Source organism: Camponotus vicinus, unplaced genomic scaffold (genome assembly GCF_025532165.1).
Source record: "Camponotus vicinus isolate PSW18456_S1 unplaced genomic scaffold, iyCamVici1.0 SCAF_13, whole genome shotgun sequence".
Lineage (NCBI taxonomy): Eukaryota > Metazoa > Arthropoda > Insecta > Hymenoptera > Formicidae > Camponotus > Camponotus vicinus.
The window spans coordinates 6,622,827-6,641,683 of record NW_028141949.1 but is presented as its reverse complement, the minus strand read 5'-3'; the positions used below and the strand labels follow the sequence as shown (position 1 = coordinate 6,641,683).

Here is an 18,857-nt window from a genome sequence, read left to right as displayed (position 1 = left end):
TCAACGACTGTGTACTGTAAGTGTGAAAGTGTAACATATAAATATATTTATTTACTCAATATAACATTCTTGTGTGATGGTATTTTCCCTATTATGATTTCTGAAATAATTTTGTTTATACATATTTAAATATGTAATATTAAATATTTCGTAGTGTTTTTCAGGTGAAAAATTTAAGCGACTTGTATTCTCTTCAGTTTCCATTAATAAATAGGATTTTCTTCTCTACTAAATTGATTTAAATTCTTTCCTGAGTAAATATTTGAAAGTGAATATTTGAAATACAAACTTTATAAAATGCAGTATCTTTATAATCAATTGAATAAACCGCGTATTAGATGCGTTGTCTCGTGATACGTTCGGAAATTCTATCGGTAGAGTAAAATAGTATTTAATTGACCAATCAAAAGAGGAACAAAGATTTCTTTGTCCTGATTGGTCTACTTCTCGGATAAGATTTCTGAACTCACCTTTAATATAACTTTTCTGTGCGACGCGCAGCTTATATATAATTCCACGTTTACCTTTTTTTACTAAATTATTTTTCTAAATATCAAATATCCATATTTTTTACATCCCACCGGTAAATATTTCTCTTATTTCTATTGACTTAATAGCATTTTATTAACTATGGAATTCAAAGTCCATACTAGATAATTCGCTAGTCATTGTTTATTTCAATCTTGCTATTTAATGTAGAATCACTTGTGGAATTTTTTAGACCGCTTACGAAGACCTTGGAATAAACTTGGTAACCGATAATCGGATCAATTGGTGCAAACAATCATTGATATTGATCTTTTTTAAGAGTAATTGAAACTTGAAGATGTTGAAGGTATGTTTAAATGTTCATATATTTCTACTTTTTATAACAAAAATATAATAGATGTTTTATATTTGTGGATTTTGTAAATAATATATTACTATGTTATATTATTTTAATATTTCATATATGATTATTTTATGATAATATACTATGTATTTTTTTCCAATCATAAAGCTTATAACATTCCAGTTGAGATTATTTCTCTTATCATTTGTTTTTGATTTGTAATTGCTATGCTCAATAATTGTATATATGATTGTTTATCAGTAATAATGTGTGTATGTTGTTTTCTTCTTCATAGATTTGTTAGAAATTTATTTAGGTTGGTGCGATACATTATTATATTATATTTTTTCTTTTTTGCATTGTATTATTTGTCAAAATCAAGTGATTTTCCATTGCAATCTGAGTTTATAAAATAAATTTATATTCATTGACAATGAAAAATATGCAAAAAAAAAAAGAAAGTTCATATGAAAAGTGCAATTTTTTTTATGCTCAATATAAATTTACTTATTTTTTATGCTCAATGTAAGTTTACTTATTTTTTAATTGTATTTTTTCCATATAACAAGTATATTTAAATATTGAAAGAAAATAGAAAAAAATGTACAAAAAGAATAGAGATAAAATATAAATCAAAAGTCGAACTTAAATTCGCCTATTTTTTACTTTAATGTTTAAATAATATTAATTTTTGAGATAATCAATCAAGAATTAAAATAAAATATTTATGTATATCTGTGTATATTAAAGTTGTTATGTTATAAAACTTATTCATTTGAATACCAACATGGATCTGGAAATTTTTTTACAGGGTATTGTAGCTTTGGTGACTGGCGGTGCCTCCGGATTAGGCCGTGGTACTGTAGAAAGATTTATTAAGCAAGGCGCAAAGGCAGTTATTGCTGATTTGCCTGCTTCAAAAGGCAAAACTGTAGCTGAAGAATTAGGAGAGAATGCAATATTTGCACCTATGGATGTATGCATAACATTTAGTATAGTCATTGTACTTTTATAATTTTTGATATTAAGTTATGCAAATTGCATTATATATTCTTTTCTCATTATTTTATTTTTATATTACTATATTATCTCTTAACACTTTTCTATTTTATACCTTAAAACATATTATCTCTTATTAGGTAACTTCAGAATCAGATGTTCAAGCTGCTCTTGAGCTTACAAAACAAAAATTTGGCAAGCTGGATGTCTTAGTTAACGCTGCTGGCATTGCAATCGCTTTTAAGACATACAATAGCAATAAGAAACTCCCTCACAAATTGGAGGACTTTTCTAAGGTTCTCCAAGTCAACACAGTTGGTACTTTCAATGCCATTCGCCTTTCTGTTGGTCTGATGATTGAAAATACTCCTAATCAAGATGGTCAAAGGGGTGTAATTATTAATACTGCAAGTGTCGCAGCATTTGATGGCCAAATGGGCCAGGCTGCTTATTCTGCTTCGAAAGGAGCAATTGTAGGTACTGTATTTTATCTTATAAATTAAATAATATGAATTATAAATTTAATTAAATTAAGATCAGAGAAAATTGAATATGTGTAAGTAGTAGGTATATTAAGAATATGAAACAAAAAACAAAATGAGTATATATATATATATATATATATATATATATATATATATATATATATATATATATATGTACACACACACACACACACACACACACACATATATACACATTTTTTTTTCATATTAACATGCTTACTACTTACACATTCAATTTTCTTTTATCTTAATTTATAAACTTTGCCTCCTTATCTTATCTTTCTATTTCTTATCTATTCTATCTATTATTATCATCTTTTTTATTCTTATATAGGAATGACCTTGCCAATAGCTCGCGACCTTTCCAGGGACGGAATTCGTGTCGTGACAATTGCTCCAGGACTTTTTAACACTCCGTTATTAATGGAGTTGCCAGAGAAGGTGCGAGTTTTTCTAGCAAAGAGTATTCCCTTCCCTCAAAGATTAGGAAATCCTGATGAGTATGCAATGTTGGTGCAACAGATTGTGGAAAATCCACTACTGAATGGGGAGACAATTAGATTGGATGGTGCTCTAAGAATGCAAGCTTAAAAGATCATCAGTCTTTCATATTGATAGAATATTCCATATGGAATTAAATCATTAAAAATTTTTTTTGTATTTCTATTTTTTTGTATATATATGTATACATAAAATTTTAAGTTTTCTGTAAACTTTATGATACTTGGGAAATTTTTTATCTCATCCTCTCCTCTCTTTTAAATTTTTTATACTCTGTGGGATATATCATAATAATCTATATATCTATATAAAGAGCTGTACATAATATGTTGTATTTTATAAATAATAAGGCTTAAAAAAAGTTTATAAAAGATTTAAATAAAATTACCTTTTTTACATGCAACTTGTAATTTTTAATGTGTATATATACAATTACAACTTGCTTTTTCAAAATGTATAAGTTTTAATTATAATATTTTTAATATTTTTTAGAATTTCTACTTTTAATTTAATTAAAAAATATATTTTATAAAATAAATAATAAAAATATATTCTATAAGATACTTTTAAATATATGAAGTTTATAATTTATTTTTTATTTATATATTTTGTTTTTTAAATTTTCTATATTTTAAATTCTCTTGACATTCCTAGTAAATCAGATAAGGGTGAAATGAAAACGAGAGATGGAAAATGGAATAACACAATACTTTTTACATGCAACACCAGTGTAATTCCCTTGAAATGTACACCAACAACTGCGTGCAAGTTATTACACTCTTTGTAGTATACAGGTATCGATAATCCGTTTTATCTCATCTCACTGTACACTATCTCTTACGAAAAAAAAAACTCCATCTCTTTGTCAATTTTACTAAGTCGAGATTTTCTAATCAACCCATTAAAGCCTGTTGCCCTAAAATAGGACACACAGTTTATTCTTCTAACTTTTTATGAATGGGTCAATCTCGGTGATCTTATATAAAGTTTTGCATAATGTCATGGTGATCTTGTATTAATTCTTCTATTCTTTGTGACTGTCTTGATTTTATACATATCTTATCAATCTTTATCAAACTTAAGTTATCTTTTATTCAATTTAATCTTTCTGCTGATTGATTTGTCAGATCATTCCCTTTTCTTTCCTAGGATGTTAATAGATCAATATGGTAATCTACTTAGTTTCATAAATAGATCTCTGCTCGGTTACTTAAGATATTTCACATTACATTTTTAAAATACTTGCGCTTCGATTAAACCTTAGTCTGAACAGTTTTATAACAAACATGTAAATTCATCTATAATTCGTCAGAGTTCTAAAGATTAAAATTGACAGAATCTCGTTGAAAAGTATCAGAATCTAATGCTAAAGACACAAAAATGACTATAGTCCATAATATAGATATTTCTTAGCTCAATTGACCTATTAACGCCCTATCTTAATTATCTTAATTATAATTCAACCACAAAACATTTTTATTTCCATCACTACTCGATCACCATAAGCACCTTGTCAGTCTCAGAGTCTTATTAGAGTTTTATTAATTAGTCTTTCTTGTTCAGCACTTCAGGCGATCGCCAGAAATCTAAGAGATGTCGAAAATTGTCGGGGTGGCCATCAGGCAATGTAATCTTGCCATTGTGGGCCCTGGGGCCCAGTCAGCCCTAGGCGTTCGATTCCTTGAGCGTCTGCAACTTCTCTAACTGATCCGGTTGAAGTTCATCCGGGATACTGGCCCTTCCTCCCACTAGCATTTTGCCTGGTACCATTTCTTCTTCTTCTTCCTCCGTAATTTCTGTGACTTCTTCTGTCACTTCTACCACCGTTCCTCTTGATTGAGAATTTTCATTAGTGCTGGGACCTGAAGCGATCGATTCTGCTTCACTTCCGGAACTGCTACTGATCGGAAACGGTGCTGAATCAGCAGGAAGTTCGTCGATTATGGATTTTTCTTCAGCTTCTTCTTCTTTTTCATCTAAAATAACAGTTGCCTCTTCCTCTTCTTTACACTCGCTCTCGTTTGGATCCGAAGCAGCACTTGAAGCTTCAGGGTCAGCTTCAGAGGTTTCCGATTTTGCTGGATCTTCCGAAGTCTCCTCTGCCCCAGGAAAAGGATGTTCGATCTCTTCCATTGGAGTTGCAGCTGTAATGACAATCTGGGCCACTCCAAGACCAAAATCGTCTTCTTGCTCAGCGGATGTGAGATCTTCGGATTTCTCTGCCTGTGAATCGAATAAAATTTTATTTTAGTATAATGTAATGTGGTTCCATATGAACTATGTATCCCATATTGCATTAAATTTAAGAAAAACCTTTAAAAAAAAAGATAATCGCGTTTTAGACCAAAAATAAAATTTAGATTTAATCTCTAAATATATTATTAAATTACAAATAATGTTGTATGAAATATTTATAAAAACAACTACATGCTTTTTGAAAGACAAAGGAATTTAAAAAATCTAATTGTGCTAATTATGCTAGGATATAATATATTGCAAGAGAACGATTTTATCTAGATCTTACTTTATTATATAAAGAATATTTTAAAATATTTCTATAATCTGTTCAAAGTTTAATCTTGTTTAAAATCTTTTGGGATATATGATTCATGTATAAGACCACAAGATAGAGGAATGGATCATGAGAATTTAACACACATGGAATTTTTCAGGACTCTCTTTGCAAAAATAGAAAATGCATTATCATTTTAAATTTTTTTAAAATTATATGCTAGAATTTATTTTTGCCAAATAGTCCTAATTACATTATAATACTTTGGCAAACAAAAGTTGCATTGATTCATTATACTTTATTCAATTTTTATAATTTATTTAATTCACTTTTATGATGAAGATTATTTTACATGATATGCCAAAACATAAATATATAATGTTGAATCATGATATATGCATTTTCTATTTTGACTGATTATTTATACCAATTATTTTATTAACATTATTTTTCCTGGTGGAAATAGCTTTACAGAATCAAAGAGATAGAGTCCGATATGTGTTAAATATCTTTGCTAAAACAATCTTTTATATTATATCAATTTACCTTATCACCCGACTCATCTGATACTTCCACGACTGCGCAGCAAGTTATAGTATTTCATAGATTAAAATATGAATAATTAATAATACCCACTATATTTTGACTATTACGATAGTCTATTTTGCGGGTTTTCATTTAATTTTTGAAGATTACCTAATATATTTGGTGCTTCCGAATTATCATCTCCAAATTGCGAGCCATATTGGTCCTTTTGGTTCTTGGACAGATTTATCGCAAAACCCCCATCGCCATTCATCGCTGACTTTTCTTCTTGCGATTCTGTAATATACAGGCATATGTTAAAATAGATATGTATAAGAAAGAGAAATATATAAAGTAAAAAAATTTATAAACAAAATTAAATTCTTATTAAATATATAGTATTAAACATATATAGTATTAAACATATTATCAATATTATTATTATATTTTTATGTTATACAACATTCTCATATATAAATAACTATAAGAAATTAGGCTCTGTATATTAAAATATAAACTTAAATTTAAACAGGCCATCAGAGCCAAACGCGGATGGTAGTGCGTAAGTTCAACGAGAATTAAGTTTTCGTTGAAATTTATTTGTGTGCACAGGGCACAAAATTTTCTTGGTACGATACCAAGCAAATTTTTTTTAAATAATTCTCAATTCGAGAAATTATTTAATTATTATCCCTCTATTTCCCCCCTGTAGTGTTGTAGGCGAGAAAAATATCGGGCTTTTCATATATAGTATTCTCTCATATATAGTATTCTATAGTATTCTCTCATATATAGTATTCTCATATATAGTATCTCAATGTAACCGTTTAATTTTATTCGCTTTTTATCTTTTTATTACTTTATATCTTTATGTCTTACTTTATGTTTTTCCTTTCATTACCTTTTAAAAGTCAGCCTACATGTCACAAGTTTTTATATTAAATTTTATAAATCTGCTTTAAAATGTGGATCTCTCTTATTATATAAATTTGCGAATTCATGATTTTCAAAGAACTGTGATACATACGATATTTATGTATATTTATAATTATATTCATGTTAATTCATATTAATATTCATATTAATTGAATATTATAATGTAGGCACATATAAATAATTAATATGAATAAATGAAAGTGATTATAATTACCATCAAGTTGAGCGAGTTCATCGGCTAATAAAAACTCTGGTATTTCTGGTGGAGTGAAGACTGGCGGCGCAGAACTCGGTGGTGTTATATTATCCTAAAATAAATATTTACTTCTATTACTTCTATTATAATTAATTATAACTTATTTAATTTAGATTTTTAAAATTAATATATATATATATATATATATATATATATATATATATATATATATATATATTATATATTAATTTTAAAAATTTAAATTAAATAATTAACTTATAATTAATTACAATGGAAGTATATAACATTTTTTGCATTATAATATAATAAAATCTTACCTGCAATATATTCTCTTTTATAGATATATAATTTATCTTGTAATATATAATGTATCTTGTGATATATATAATTTATTTAATCCCCCTCATATTTAGAGAATATATAATACAGAATCTTCTAATGTTATACAACTAATAATATATTTAATTTATATAAAAAGTATTAAAATTTATTAATAAATATAATGTTTGATGAAACAATATTGGGATATTTTACCTGTGGGGTCAAAGGAGACCCGTCCGGACCGCAAGGTTCCACAACGAGAGAAGGGAAGATACCTCGTTGATCGCTTAGCTCACCTTCCCACCAACCGTCATCCACATCGTGCGGTTCTTTTCTCAGCACCTTCATGATATCACCTTCTAGGAAGCTCAGCTCCTCGTCGCAAGTTGCATCGTAATCGTAGAGTGCGATACAATATTGCTCTATTTCTGAAAAATTTATAATATATAGAATAATTAGTATATTAATAAGTATATTAAAAAATCTTACATAATAATTATATCTATGATGAGTTTTATCTATCATGTGTATATACAAGTATTCTTTTTTTTTTAAATAAATAGATAATATATAAAATATATTTTTTATCCGGTTTCTTAAATTTCATCGAAACAACAAAAGTTATAATCGAATCTCTTGACATACCTCCAATATGATTTTGTATAACATCTTCCGGAGCAATACTTTGCAAGCCGGCATCGGGATCAACGGCATCATGATCGTCGATCGTATAATCGACAGATGAAAAGGAAATTTGCTGAACCAAACTCGGACCCTGCGAGGTCAAGCCGGTAGAAGCCTCCGGCTCTCTCTCCACATCGAGATAATTTTGAGGTACGAAACCTTCTTCTCCCCGGTAATTCCTTGCTTTTAACCATCCATCACCATCGCCCTCGCCCACTACATCCAGTTGCTCACTTTCTACGATGGAAAGCTCATCGGGATTTTGCGCCTAAAAATCGTCAAAAATATTTGCTCATGTCCCATAAAAAAAGAGATATTATTTTAACAAAAAATTATAGTTAATAATTATATAAATTAATAGTTTTATATTTCATGTTATTTCAAGTTTCATGAAAAATATCTTTTAAATTATTCGATTTTTATTTAAAAGTTTAACAGAAAGTTTTTTCGAAGATAGTACTGTGATATATATATTCAAATTAAATTTATAAATAAAAATCTGTGACCATAAAAATACATTTTAATAATAATGTATTTTTTATAATTTTTTAATACATTTTAAATTTTCAGGTTTAGCTTAACAAAATGGAATTACACGCTTACTGTGTAAGAATAGAGAGCAGTACACTTGTATATGGGTTGATTAGAAGGCATCTCTGGTATCTCGTGCGTCATTTCTTGTTCGTCTTTCTCCTCATTGGCCCAATCAACCGCTGTAGGATCGTCCCAGCCTGCCGTTAGCTGCTCCATTCGTTGCTTCTCCTGCTCTAACAACGCTAAAAAAATAATCTTTTATTTCATCATATCTTTGCTTATTTATCAAACCATTAGGTATAAAATCACGATTAACTTCTTAATCGTGAATCTTGAATCACCTCGTATTTATTTATATTAAATTATATTTATATAATGATTGTATATATATATATATATATATATAATAAATAATCTAGTATAATACAATCTAGAGTATCAAACTAATCAAAAAATATCCTGTTTGTCCATATACTTCAATAATAAAAAAATTTATATTAATTAATTAATTAATTAAAATGTAAATCTTAATATTAATAATAATATATGTGTGAAACTAGATTTGTGTTAACAATAAAATAAATTATACACAAAGGATTTTTATATAAGTTATAGTATGTGAAAATTGCCTACATACCATCGACTTCAGCGCTGTCGTGCCTCTGCCTCTCTTCCACTTCATCTTCATGTTGTGGCGCATTTTTTCCGGGTCGTTCGACGGTTGTTAAATCGCTTCCGCCATCACCATCGCTGTCATAGAAAGAGTCTGATGATGGATGTTCCTGAAAAATATATTTTATATACAATTCTTATCATATTAATAACTAGAAAAATTTTATAGATATTTCTTTTCATCCATGAATAATGATGTACTTTTATATTCTTGATTTTTTCCGCTATAAATAAAATTTGCACGTTTTCGCGAGAATAACAATTTAGTGAATATAAATGTTTAATTCATAATAGAAAAGATGAAAAAAAATGTAAAACATAAAATACAGAATATTTTTTTATAATTATATTTTTAACATCTTTAAATCTGTTAAATAAAAATTCGACAAACTGCACAATATTCTGATAATTACCGCTGCACCAGATGCATCTGTTCTGACGGAGAGAGAACTGGCCGAACGAGGAATATCCTGAACGCTCAGCGTTTCAGCCTCTTGCAGAAATTCGTCTACATTTACTGTAAAATTAAAACAAGCAAAACATACAAGATCATCTCATAATACAACATATAATAATTTCGCACTTAACATAAAATTCGAAACGATAAGATATACAAGATTTCTTTTAATATAATCTAAAAGAAAAATGTTAACAAATGTAAAAAGATAAAAAATAAATTCAATTTTAGAGAAAAGTAGATTGTTACTTTTATATATCTATATAAAAAAATTTCTTCTTCCTTATAATTTTTCTAATATCTTTCTTTATATATCTTCTTGCGGATTAGTAAAAGAATAAATAGATAGATTTCTTTTGATAACTTCTCAAAACATGTATGAATTAATTATTAATGAATTAATTTCATAGAGTTTTTCTGTTATAAATTACAAAGTTAAGTATTAATCTGAAAAAAATGCTTTATTCTTTTAAAATATAATAATAATAATAAAAAGAAGAAGAAAATATAATATTTTAAAAAGAAAATATTGACAAACCTCCACCCTGTCGAAGACATTCTAATCTCGCTTCAGCCTTGAGTTTTGTTGTCTATTTAAAAAAGAATAGAAAATGTACATATATAAATTTTATATATATGTTTCAACTTATAGTTTAATATTTAAAAATATATATCAAAATAAATAATCCTTTTTTTGGAATAAATTTTACCTCTGCTCGTCGAATAACATGTTTTAACTCATCGATCTTCGTATCTAAATCTGGACCATTAGGATCATTTGGATCAGTCTGAGAAAAGAAACAAATTTAATATTTAATTTATAAAAACATTGTAATTTTTACATATATTTAATGATAAAAGTTCATTTATAAAATTTTATAACATTAAAAATACATAGTTTTTTTATTATAAAATAAAAATCTTTCTCTTCTTATTATAAAATAAAAATCTCGAAAGAGATAATGTTAAACTTTATCAAAAATTTAAAATTATGGTGACTTTTTTAAATGAAATTAATATAATAAATTTTTATGTTATTGATGGTTATCATTGTTCTAAGATATCTAAAATACGAACCTTTTGGCCAGCCTCTTTGAATTGTAGCAATATCTGCAGTTTTCGATTGTTCTCGCGGATGTTGCTGATCTCGCGGGCAATCTTCGTCGACCAGCGACGCGCTTCATTGCCCAATGTCGTCGCTGCTGAATGATCGGCAGTTATCCTAAATTTGGCGAAAATGTTACTTTAAATCAAGCAAAATTCTAGAAATTAATTTGTATAAATAAAGTTTTTAATATTTTAATCTAAACATACATTCTTCACATGCATTATATCTATATATATAGTTCTATATAATGCTATACAGTTCTATATATTTATTATTTTATATTTATATATTTATTATTTTATTATTTATAATATAAATGCTTTACAATATAAAGATAAGTTACAAACCTATCTATGGGATCATTATCGCAGGGCTCAAATTCGTATTGAATATGTTGTTTCAAAACGGGATAGTATAAACAGCAACATTGAATATTGTATTCCCTAGTAAGCTGAATTAACATCATTTTAGTCGCAAATTTTTTCTTATCCCTTATAAATTTTTTTATTCACAAATTAGAACGTTATTGTAAATTATTAGACGTACCTGCTGAGCTTGATCGCGAATTTTGCCGAAGCTGTTTTGCGTGGCTAGACATGTAAGTAATTCTGTGCGTCCCATCAATGTTAAATATTCTGTTACCTTGTCGTAAACCCCATGCTCCAAATACTAAGTAATGCAAGAAAATATAGCAAGTAATAAATATTTCATATTTGTTATAAAATCATGATTTTGCAAATACAGAAGAGCAAATAACAACTGACTTTTATTTTTTTCAAATATAATCATATATAATTTATATATATATATATATATATATATATATATATATATATATATAAATTTATTAATCTTATATCATGTTATGAAATACTCACTTGCATAGTGGATTGTAAATCGACTGCAAAATATCGGTTTTGATGAGCATTAGCGGCGGCGAGACTCAGTAGATAATCATTGCGTGCTCCGGTTGATTTCTCCTCCAATTGATCTCGTTTCGAGCTAAACTGTAAATATAAGTTATATAAGATTAAATACAGATAAATCCTAATTCCGATAAACGTATAATTTATCTTTTATTAAATAAATTAATAATAAGAATTATATATTATATTTATATTTAAATAAATTAAATTTATAAAATTTATTATTAAATGTTTTATATTAATTTTTTCAATAAAATATACACTAATAAAGAAATACTGTAGTAACTTAAAAAACAACGATGATATATATTCTTATTTTTTACTATTATTATTATTATTATTGAATAGTATACTTTAAGAGAGAAGGAAAATTAGAAAATGTGCTATTTTTTTGTGCGTGTGTATGAATGAAAAGAGATTATTATATCTCTATGAAAGTTTTCGAAAGATTGTTACGTGATAAATTGTGTTTCAAGATATCGTAAAATATAATAATCAAAGAATTAACCTTAATAGATGAAAAATCATACCTTAGCGCTATTTTTCTGCAACGTCGTTATCGACTGGAAGAAGGAACCCTTTTTCTTCTTCAATCTAAAAGTATTGACCGAACACATGAATTATTGCGTTCGTAATTATGTAGTCGGCTTATGAAGTTTATGTCAATATACAATGTGTAAAAAAAAACATCGAAAGAGAAAAAAAATAACAGAAAATATATCGGAAAATTTAGTCATATATATATAACATGAATAATAAATATAAATATGATATAAAAAAATGTGGTACTCTTTTAGTAAAATTTTATCTTTAACAAAACAAAAACTATTAAAGCTTATATATTCAAAGAACTTTATTAAGAAGAGATCACATCGGTTTTTTTGAAAAAAATTCTGACTGAAAAATGACTTAATTTTCGAGCGTTAGATAATTAAAAAAATCTATATATAGATAAATACTTTTCTTCAATGTCCTTTGCTTTATCTCGTACATCGTGTGCGCTATGTTCCTCGTCAAAGTACGACTTCTTCGTTTTGTCGACGTCCTGGACGCAGGTCTGCAGTTCTTTTTGTACTATTAATAATTGGTCGATTGCCTAGAAATTCAATTATTACAAAAATTTAGAAGCAATATATTATATATATATTTTTAAATATATATAATATACATTTTATTTAAATAAAAGATTCTTTTCTCTATCTACATAATTCTAATAATGTCCTTTCTAAATTTATATATTATGTATCATTTTTATTTTCACACATCACACACATAAATCGCGCGAAAATATAATATAAAAAGTATATATTTTTTAATTTAATAAACGAAGCTTTTTTTATACCTTCTTAGAAACTTGTAATTTATGCATCCTGAGGATCTTGGCATCATCGGCAATCTGCTGCTGGAAAACCTCGACGGCAGCGAGATGCGCGCGCGCCAGCTTCTCGTTCTCCTCCAGCACGGTTCGCCATACGTTCCACATGTTCCTATAATCATTCGACCGCACGCCCGCGGATTGCCATTTACCTATGACCCTTCTTCTCCTTGGCAAACTTCCCTGATCGATAAGCAGCCAAAGAGAGATTGAAACCAGTATAATTCCGTGGAAATCAAATTCCCATTTCTTACAGCACACGAATATGATTCTTAAGATATTATGATTAAATTCAATCGATTTAAATTCTTTTTTGTTACATGATAGCTCGATAATAATCATAAAATTAACATATATATATCAATTAATTCAATTTTAATCGAATAATAAATAATTAAACATAGTAATTGAATCGATTTTAACGGATCTCTAATCTTGTTAGATCTCTGTACGAATGCGGAAAAATGATTCTTATATCAAGTTCTCTGTAACTATAATGTTACATGACATATAATGTCATAGAGTGACGAAATTATACCAGTTTTAATACTTAGGATAAACATTTGTTGTGTCGAAAGAGAAAGAGAAAAAGAAAGAGAGAAACGAGAAAAATAAAAATAAAAAATAAGACGAATACACAAAATAAATAAAACTTTAAAAATCCAAGGAAATTTAAATATTAGGATAAAAATAAAAAATCATATAAATACATAAATAATATAAATACAAAAATAATGTGAATACATAAATAAACATAAGCAATAAATAAATTAGAAATTAAAATTTTATAAACTGTGTTGTATGCAAATTTTTATCTTTTGCATGATTTAATTACCATTTTTCTTCAGCTCCATCGACTTTGAGATCTGGTATGTTTGGTATTTTCTTGTTTAAGTATGCGGATGATATCTTGAGCAGCGCCTACGCGAATGAGTATAATACTTTAATCACAGTTAATGTAATCATAACAATATATAACTAGATATTAATAAAAGATACATTAATAGCAATAAATATATTATGAATACTTATTATGTTAAAAATGATAAATGCGCGCGTATACAAAATGAATTGCATACCTCAGAGTAGGATTTTTCGATGGCAGATTTTTTAATCGTAAAATTACTGAAAAGAAAAAGAAATCATTAGTTATTCAATTGTCAAAAAACCGATTAACAAAATTTCAAATTTCCTTAAAACAATTTTGAAATAAAGATTTGTGTATATTCAATCTCAATTTGAATTTCAAAATCCATATTCTGTAATAATTTCACAATATATGTTCTATAAAAAAACAATTTTGATTTAGAGTTCTCCTAAAATAAAAATATTTTAAAGAAATTTGAATTTGTTTTAAGACAATCATATGGATTATATTATATATTGTATTTAATACTTAATATATATTTTCAATATCATATAAAAAATTATAAAAATAGATTAATAAAAATAAATATTTATAAAGATAATATGACATATTTATATATAAGTATTCTCTTTAATAAAAATAATAATCCAGCAAACATGATGACGTCTAAAAACGTCTTAATGACGTATTATACATTATTAAGACATCTTTAGACGTCATCATGTTTGCTGGGAAATAATAAACAAGAACTGCATGTAAAATGCAACATAATGCTAAAGTATCGTTTAAACATGTTTACATAAAACATCGCATGTCTTTACCGTATATCTTCCAGAAGGTCGCATTCATGCTGATTTTTTGCTTGCAATTTTGCTGCCTGCTCCGTGTGCACATTTTTTAGAAACTTCGCGTAGTTTCCCTTGCAATCAAATAGAAGAAATCAATTAAAAATATAAATCAAACATATATATATTATTTTAATTTTTCATTTTACAATTAAAAAACTCTTACTTATTAATTATTCTAAACTTTTTCTAAACTATTAATTCTCCTTCTGTTATTTGAGTAATAATTTTTGAGATCGTCTAATTTCTCTAAAATTATTTTGTCATAATCTATTATCGAGTTTTTGTAGCCTGTCTCCACCCAAAGTGCAAATTGAAAATCAATGCTAATCAATGATATAAAACGGTCCTTTAAATTGCAATGTATTTTGTCTCAATTTTATACAAATAACCTTTACACAAACTATTTTTCGTAAATTTATTAGCAAAGAATATAATTATATATTTTATGCAAGGTAATATTAAATATATTATAACTTTTTTAAATATCTAAACTCATAATAATTACTAATAATTTATATAAATGTCATTTTTAATTCTAAATTACTATAATGTACAATTAAGTATGTGACATTTATATTTTATTTATATTTATATAAAATTGTATCTCTCTACACTAATCATATAAATTATTGTTAATAATATAATAATCATAAGCTGTTATATATTTATATTTTTACTGTAATATAATCATTCAGAAATACATATATTATTCAAATTTTTTCTTCACAATCAATAAAAGTTATTATAACCACATTCAACTTGGTATAATTAAACATAACTTCTACATGTCTCCACCCAAAATGTGCAAACTAAAAGTAGATTGCTTGCAAAATTTCGATGTGAGAGTATTAACAGTGATTACATTGGATACTCTTTGTTCTTTCCTTTTTATTAACTTCCTTTTGATCATAAAAACTAGTATAATTTTATAGAATTTAAATTCCAATGCCACTGGTACGGGAAAATATTATATGTTAAAAATTAAAAATTTACATTTTAATATTGTAACATTAGTATTATACAATATATAAGTATTATTATATATAATTGTGTAATTATTATTTTAAAATTAGTAGAAAATCAATATAATTATTATTATTATTTAGAGACTAAAAAATTGTGGCAAAAATATATTATAATATATATTATTTAGAAAGAAGATCTTTCAATTTATTTCAAGAGGTACAAAAAGAAATGGAATTTATATATGTACGTGTGAATTGAATATATAGACACATTTATTACTAGACTATTATATGTGTGTGTATATATATATGTGTGTGTGTGTGTGTGTAAAATCGTAAAAGTATTATATTCTTTTGTACTCTGTATATTATTCACCTTATTGACATATAAAAATATGTTATCAAAAATTAGATATAAAATTAGATATTTTATTGTCTCGTATACAAATTAAAATTAACGTAATAATCTTTTAAATTCATCTGTTGTCTGTGATATCGGCGTGGGAGGATAATTTTAACTTTTGACACTCGGTGTATAAAATCGATTTTCTCGTATCTATAATACGGGAAAATGACTCGTGTGTTTTAGACACACTTCGCTCGGTGTAAAGACGCTTTTCCCGTACCTGCCGCACAGGAAATTGATTTTAGAAAAGCACAGAGCTCATAAAATCCTTGTTATCTAGGATGAATTCTCGAGTGCACTCTGATGTACGCAATGACTTCCTCTTACTTTTCTCGGTGGTGGTTGCATGCTGAGGCGAGTTTTTCCCGCAACGCCGGGGGAGTAGGAGGAGGAGGAGAGGGGCAATTTCGCTCTCACTCGCCCTCGCTCGCTCACGGCTCACCCTCTATGCGCACACACCCCACGCACGCATGCACCCTCGTCGTGCACCGCTCGCGCGCTCGTACGCTACTGATCTCCTGCCCTCCTGAGGCCACCGCCGGGGGTAGTGCGCCGCTTATTGATCGCCCGACTCCCTTCTCTCCTGATGACGCCTGCGCCGCCCCCGGGTCGGCGAACGACTTCCTTTCCGACGACCTACTAAGCCTCGTCAAGAGAAGGAGTTGAAGGAGGGGATAAATGAGGAGTTAATTGCGAGTCCTCGTGATGATTTTTTTTAGTCACTGCGATTAGTGATTTCACAACTCTCGGAGGATTTATGATCGTTCATATTTAAAGATTATCCTTTTATAAAAAGAGCGAAAAATAATGGCAAAAATGTATTTAATTTTTTTATGAGTTCGGATGATAGCTCCATCTAAAGCGCTACTATAGTTTCTATAATAATATTATCTCAAGTTAGTTAAAGTTAGATGTGATAAAAAAAGAGTGCATATATATATATATATATATATATATATATATATATATATATATATATATGCACATATATATATATGTATAAAAATTCTACATTCTTAAAAAAATGATATTGACATGAAAAGAACACATCATGAAGGCTTCTAAACTTATGAAAAGCAATAATAAATATTATCACTTAGACATGTTTCCTTGGAAATTATTGATATACAGATGTTTTTTAATAAATAAGAAAGTATAGATCATGAATACCTAAAAATAAATAAAAAGTTAGTATAAACATATATAAAAATATAATTTAACCAAAGTTATTTCGAGAGAGAAAATCTTTCATATATATATATATATATAAAATGCTTTCAAAATAATTATCACTTTTACACAAGCTCGCATATACGTCGTTATTGGACTGTCTCACTTTCTCAAAGATATCAAGCGTCTTCCAATTTGCCAATTCTGGCACGGACGATAGTTGATGAGTATTTCTGTTATTAGTGAATCATTAAAATATGACATTTTTAGAACTGTCCCACATGTTGCTAAGTGACTCCAATTTTACGGCTTTTCGTTTAAAAGCTTAAGCATTTTATAAAACAATACAAAAAGAAATATAAATCATTATAACTCTTTAAATTTTGTTTGTAAATATTTGAATGAAATCTATTATATTGTGCAAAATATAAACAAAACCGTAATTTGAGAAAATTAAAATATTAACCATGCGTTTTATATGAATATTTTTTTCTTTCAAATTCTCTATTTATTTTTAAAAAATTTCCTTTATTAGAGAATAAAAATTGTAACAAAAATAGTACTTTTAAGGAATGAAAAGGGCAAAAATTTATTTATTGACAAATCGTATTCAACTTTATTATAACGGTATAAAATGGAAAAGGTAGTGAAAACGCGCTGATATAGTAGAAGATGCGATAATAATACATCGATCATATAGGGTATTCGCATAATACAAGAAGATAATAAATCTAAACATTTCATATATTACAAAATTGCAAAAACCGCTAGAAAGAGGAGAAGAGAACAACACCAGTTTGCACCTTCAAATTAATGTGACATAATCTAGAAGAGCTATATCACAAGAGAGATGCTAGACGAAGATATCTATCTTTAATCTTAATAAGTCTTTTTTTTAAATGTGGTTATATATATACCAAAAAGCCACATGTAGTAAAAAGAAAGAGGAAACGACATATTCGTATCATTAATTAAAAACATTTCCTCTTTCTATGACAATAAACCTCTTTTTTTTCAATAGAATCGTATAGATCTCGAAGAAGAAAAATCTAAGAGAGAAAAGACAATACATTGAACCATAAAGATTGCAATGTGTGTTAACTTTTTATTAATAAATTTTTTCAATCATAGAGTCATATGTAGAGATCATGTGTATCAGATAAAAAAATAAAAAAATATTTAATAATAAAAACAAATAGAATCTTGTCCGCGCAGATAGAATAATCAAGTTTATTTTCTTTATACGGAATTATATGGACTCTGTGATATTAGAAGGATAAAATTTTTATCTTATAAGTAAATGATTTACTTTCTCTTCTTCAAGTTTTAAAACGAAGATAGATTATAAAATTTTCAAGATACCTTCAAAGTCCAATGTATTCCAAAGTCTTCAGAATCCAACGTATTCCAATTTTTGAAGTCCGATTTGTATCCGATTCTTCGCATTTAATGCATTGCAGAGTCTTTGAAGCTAGCAGAGACGAACATAATCCTC

General features: G+C 27.4%; 2 protein-coding genes across 5 annotated transcripts; one reads left to right on the top strand and one right to left on the bottom strand.

Annotated features, from left to right (window-relative positions):
• Positions 1-454: 454 nt before the first annotated feature.
• Positions 455-3,055, top strand: Scu (hydroxysteroid 17-beta dehydrogenase 10). Its single transcript, XM_083087530.1, has 5 exons — positions 455-583; positions 722-835; positions 1,644-1,808; positions 1,972-2,308; positions 2,672-3,055. The coding sequence occupies exons 2-5, from the start codon at positions 827-829 to the stop codon at positions 2,926-2,928; spliced, it is 768 nt and encodes a 255-aa protein (XP_082943656.1). The 5' UTR covers positions 455-583; positions 722-826; the 3' UTR covers positions 2,929-3,055.
• Positions 3,056-3,545: 490 nt separating this feature from the next.
• On the bottom strand, positions 3,546-18,853 carry LOC145964576 (protein nervous wreck). Of its 4 annotated transcripts, XM_083087519.1 has the most exons (23): positions 18,725-18,853; positions 16,520-16,837; positions 14,795-14,892; positions 14,185-14,230; positions 13,941-14,026; positions 13,073-13,217; positions 12,690-12,826; positions 12,261-12,324; positions 11,683-11,811; positions 11,351-11,473; positions 11,152-11,255; positions 10,774-10,918; positions 10,407-10,484; positions 10,235-10,286; positions 9,653-9,756; positions 9,205-9,349; positions 8,637-8,809; positions 7,995-8,301; positions 7,563-7,777; positions 7,026-7,119; positions 6,047-6,172; positions 5,897-5,928; positions 3,546-5,061 (listed from the first exon to the last, which is right to left on the bottom strand). In XM_083087519.1, exons 2-23 carry the CDS (start codon positions 16,538-16,540, stop codon positions 4,504-4,506), a joined length of 2,982 nt encoding a protein of 993 aa, XP_082943645.1. In that variant the 5' UTR covers positions 16,541-16,837; positions 18,725-18,853; the 3' UTR covers positions 3,546-4,503. The 4 variants fall into 4 exon arrangements, with proteins under 4 accessions (XP_082943645.1, XP_082943643.1, XP_082943644.1 ...); XM_083087517.1 differs by lacking the exon at positions 16,520-16,837 and having other exon boundaries at positions 18,725-18,848; XM_083087518.1 differs by lacking the exon at positions 18,725-18,853 and having other exon boundaries at positions 16,520-17,082.
• Positions 18,854-18,857: the final 4 nt, after the last annotated feature.

Coding starts and splice junctions, on each gene's coding strand:
- Scu (XM_083087530.1), top strand. Junction 1,809..1,971: donor CAATATTTGCACCTATGGAT/GTATGCATAACA, acceptor ATCTCTTATTAG/GTAACTTCAGAATCAGATGT. Junction 2,309..2,671: donor TTCGAAAGGAGCAATTGTAG/GTACTGTATTTT, acceptor ATTCTTATATAG/GAATGACCTTGCCAATAGCT.
- LOC145964576 (XM_083087517.1), bottom strand. CDS start 18,808: ATGCGAAGAATCGGATACAAATCGGACTTCAAAAATTGGAATACGTTG. Junction 14,027..14,184: donor TCGAAAAATCCTACTCTGAG/GTATGCAATTCA, acceptor TCATTCGCGTAG/GCGCTGCTCAAGATATCATC. Junction 9,350..9,652: donor CAGATGCATCTGGTGCAGCG/GTAATTATCAGA, acceptor TATATTTTTCAG/GAACATCCATCATCAGACTC.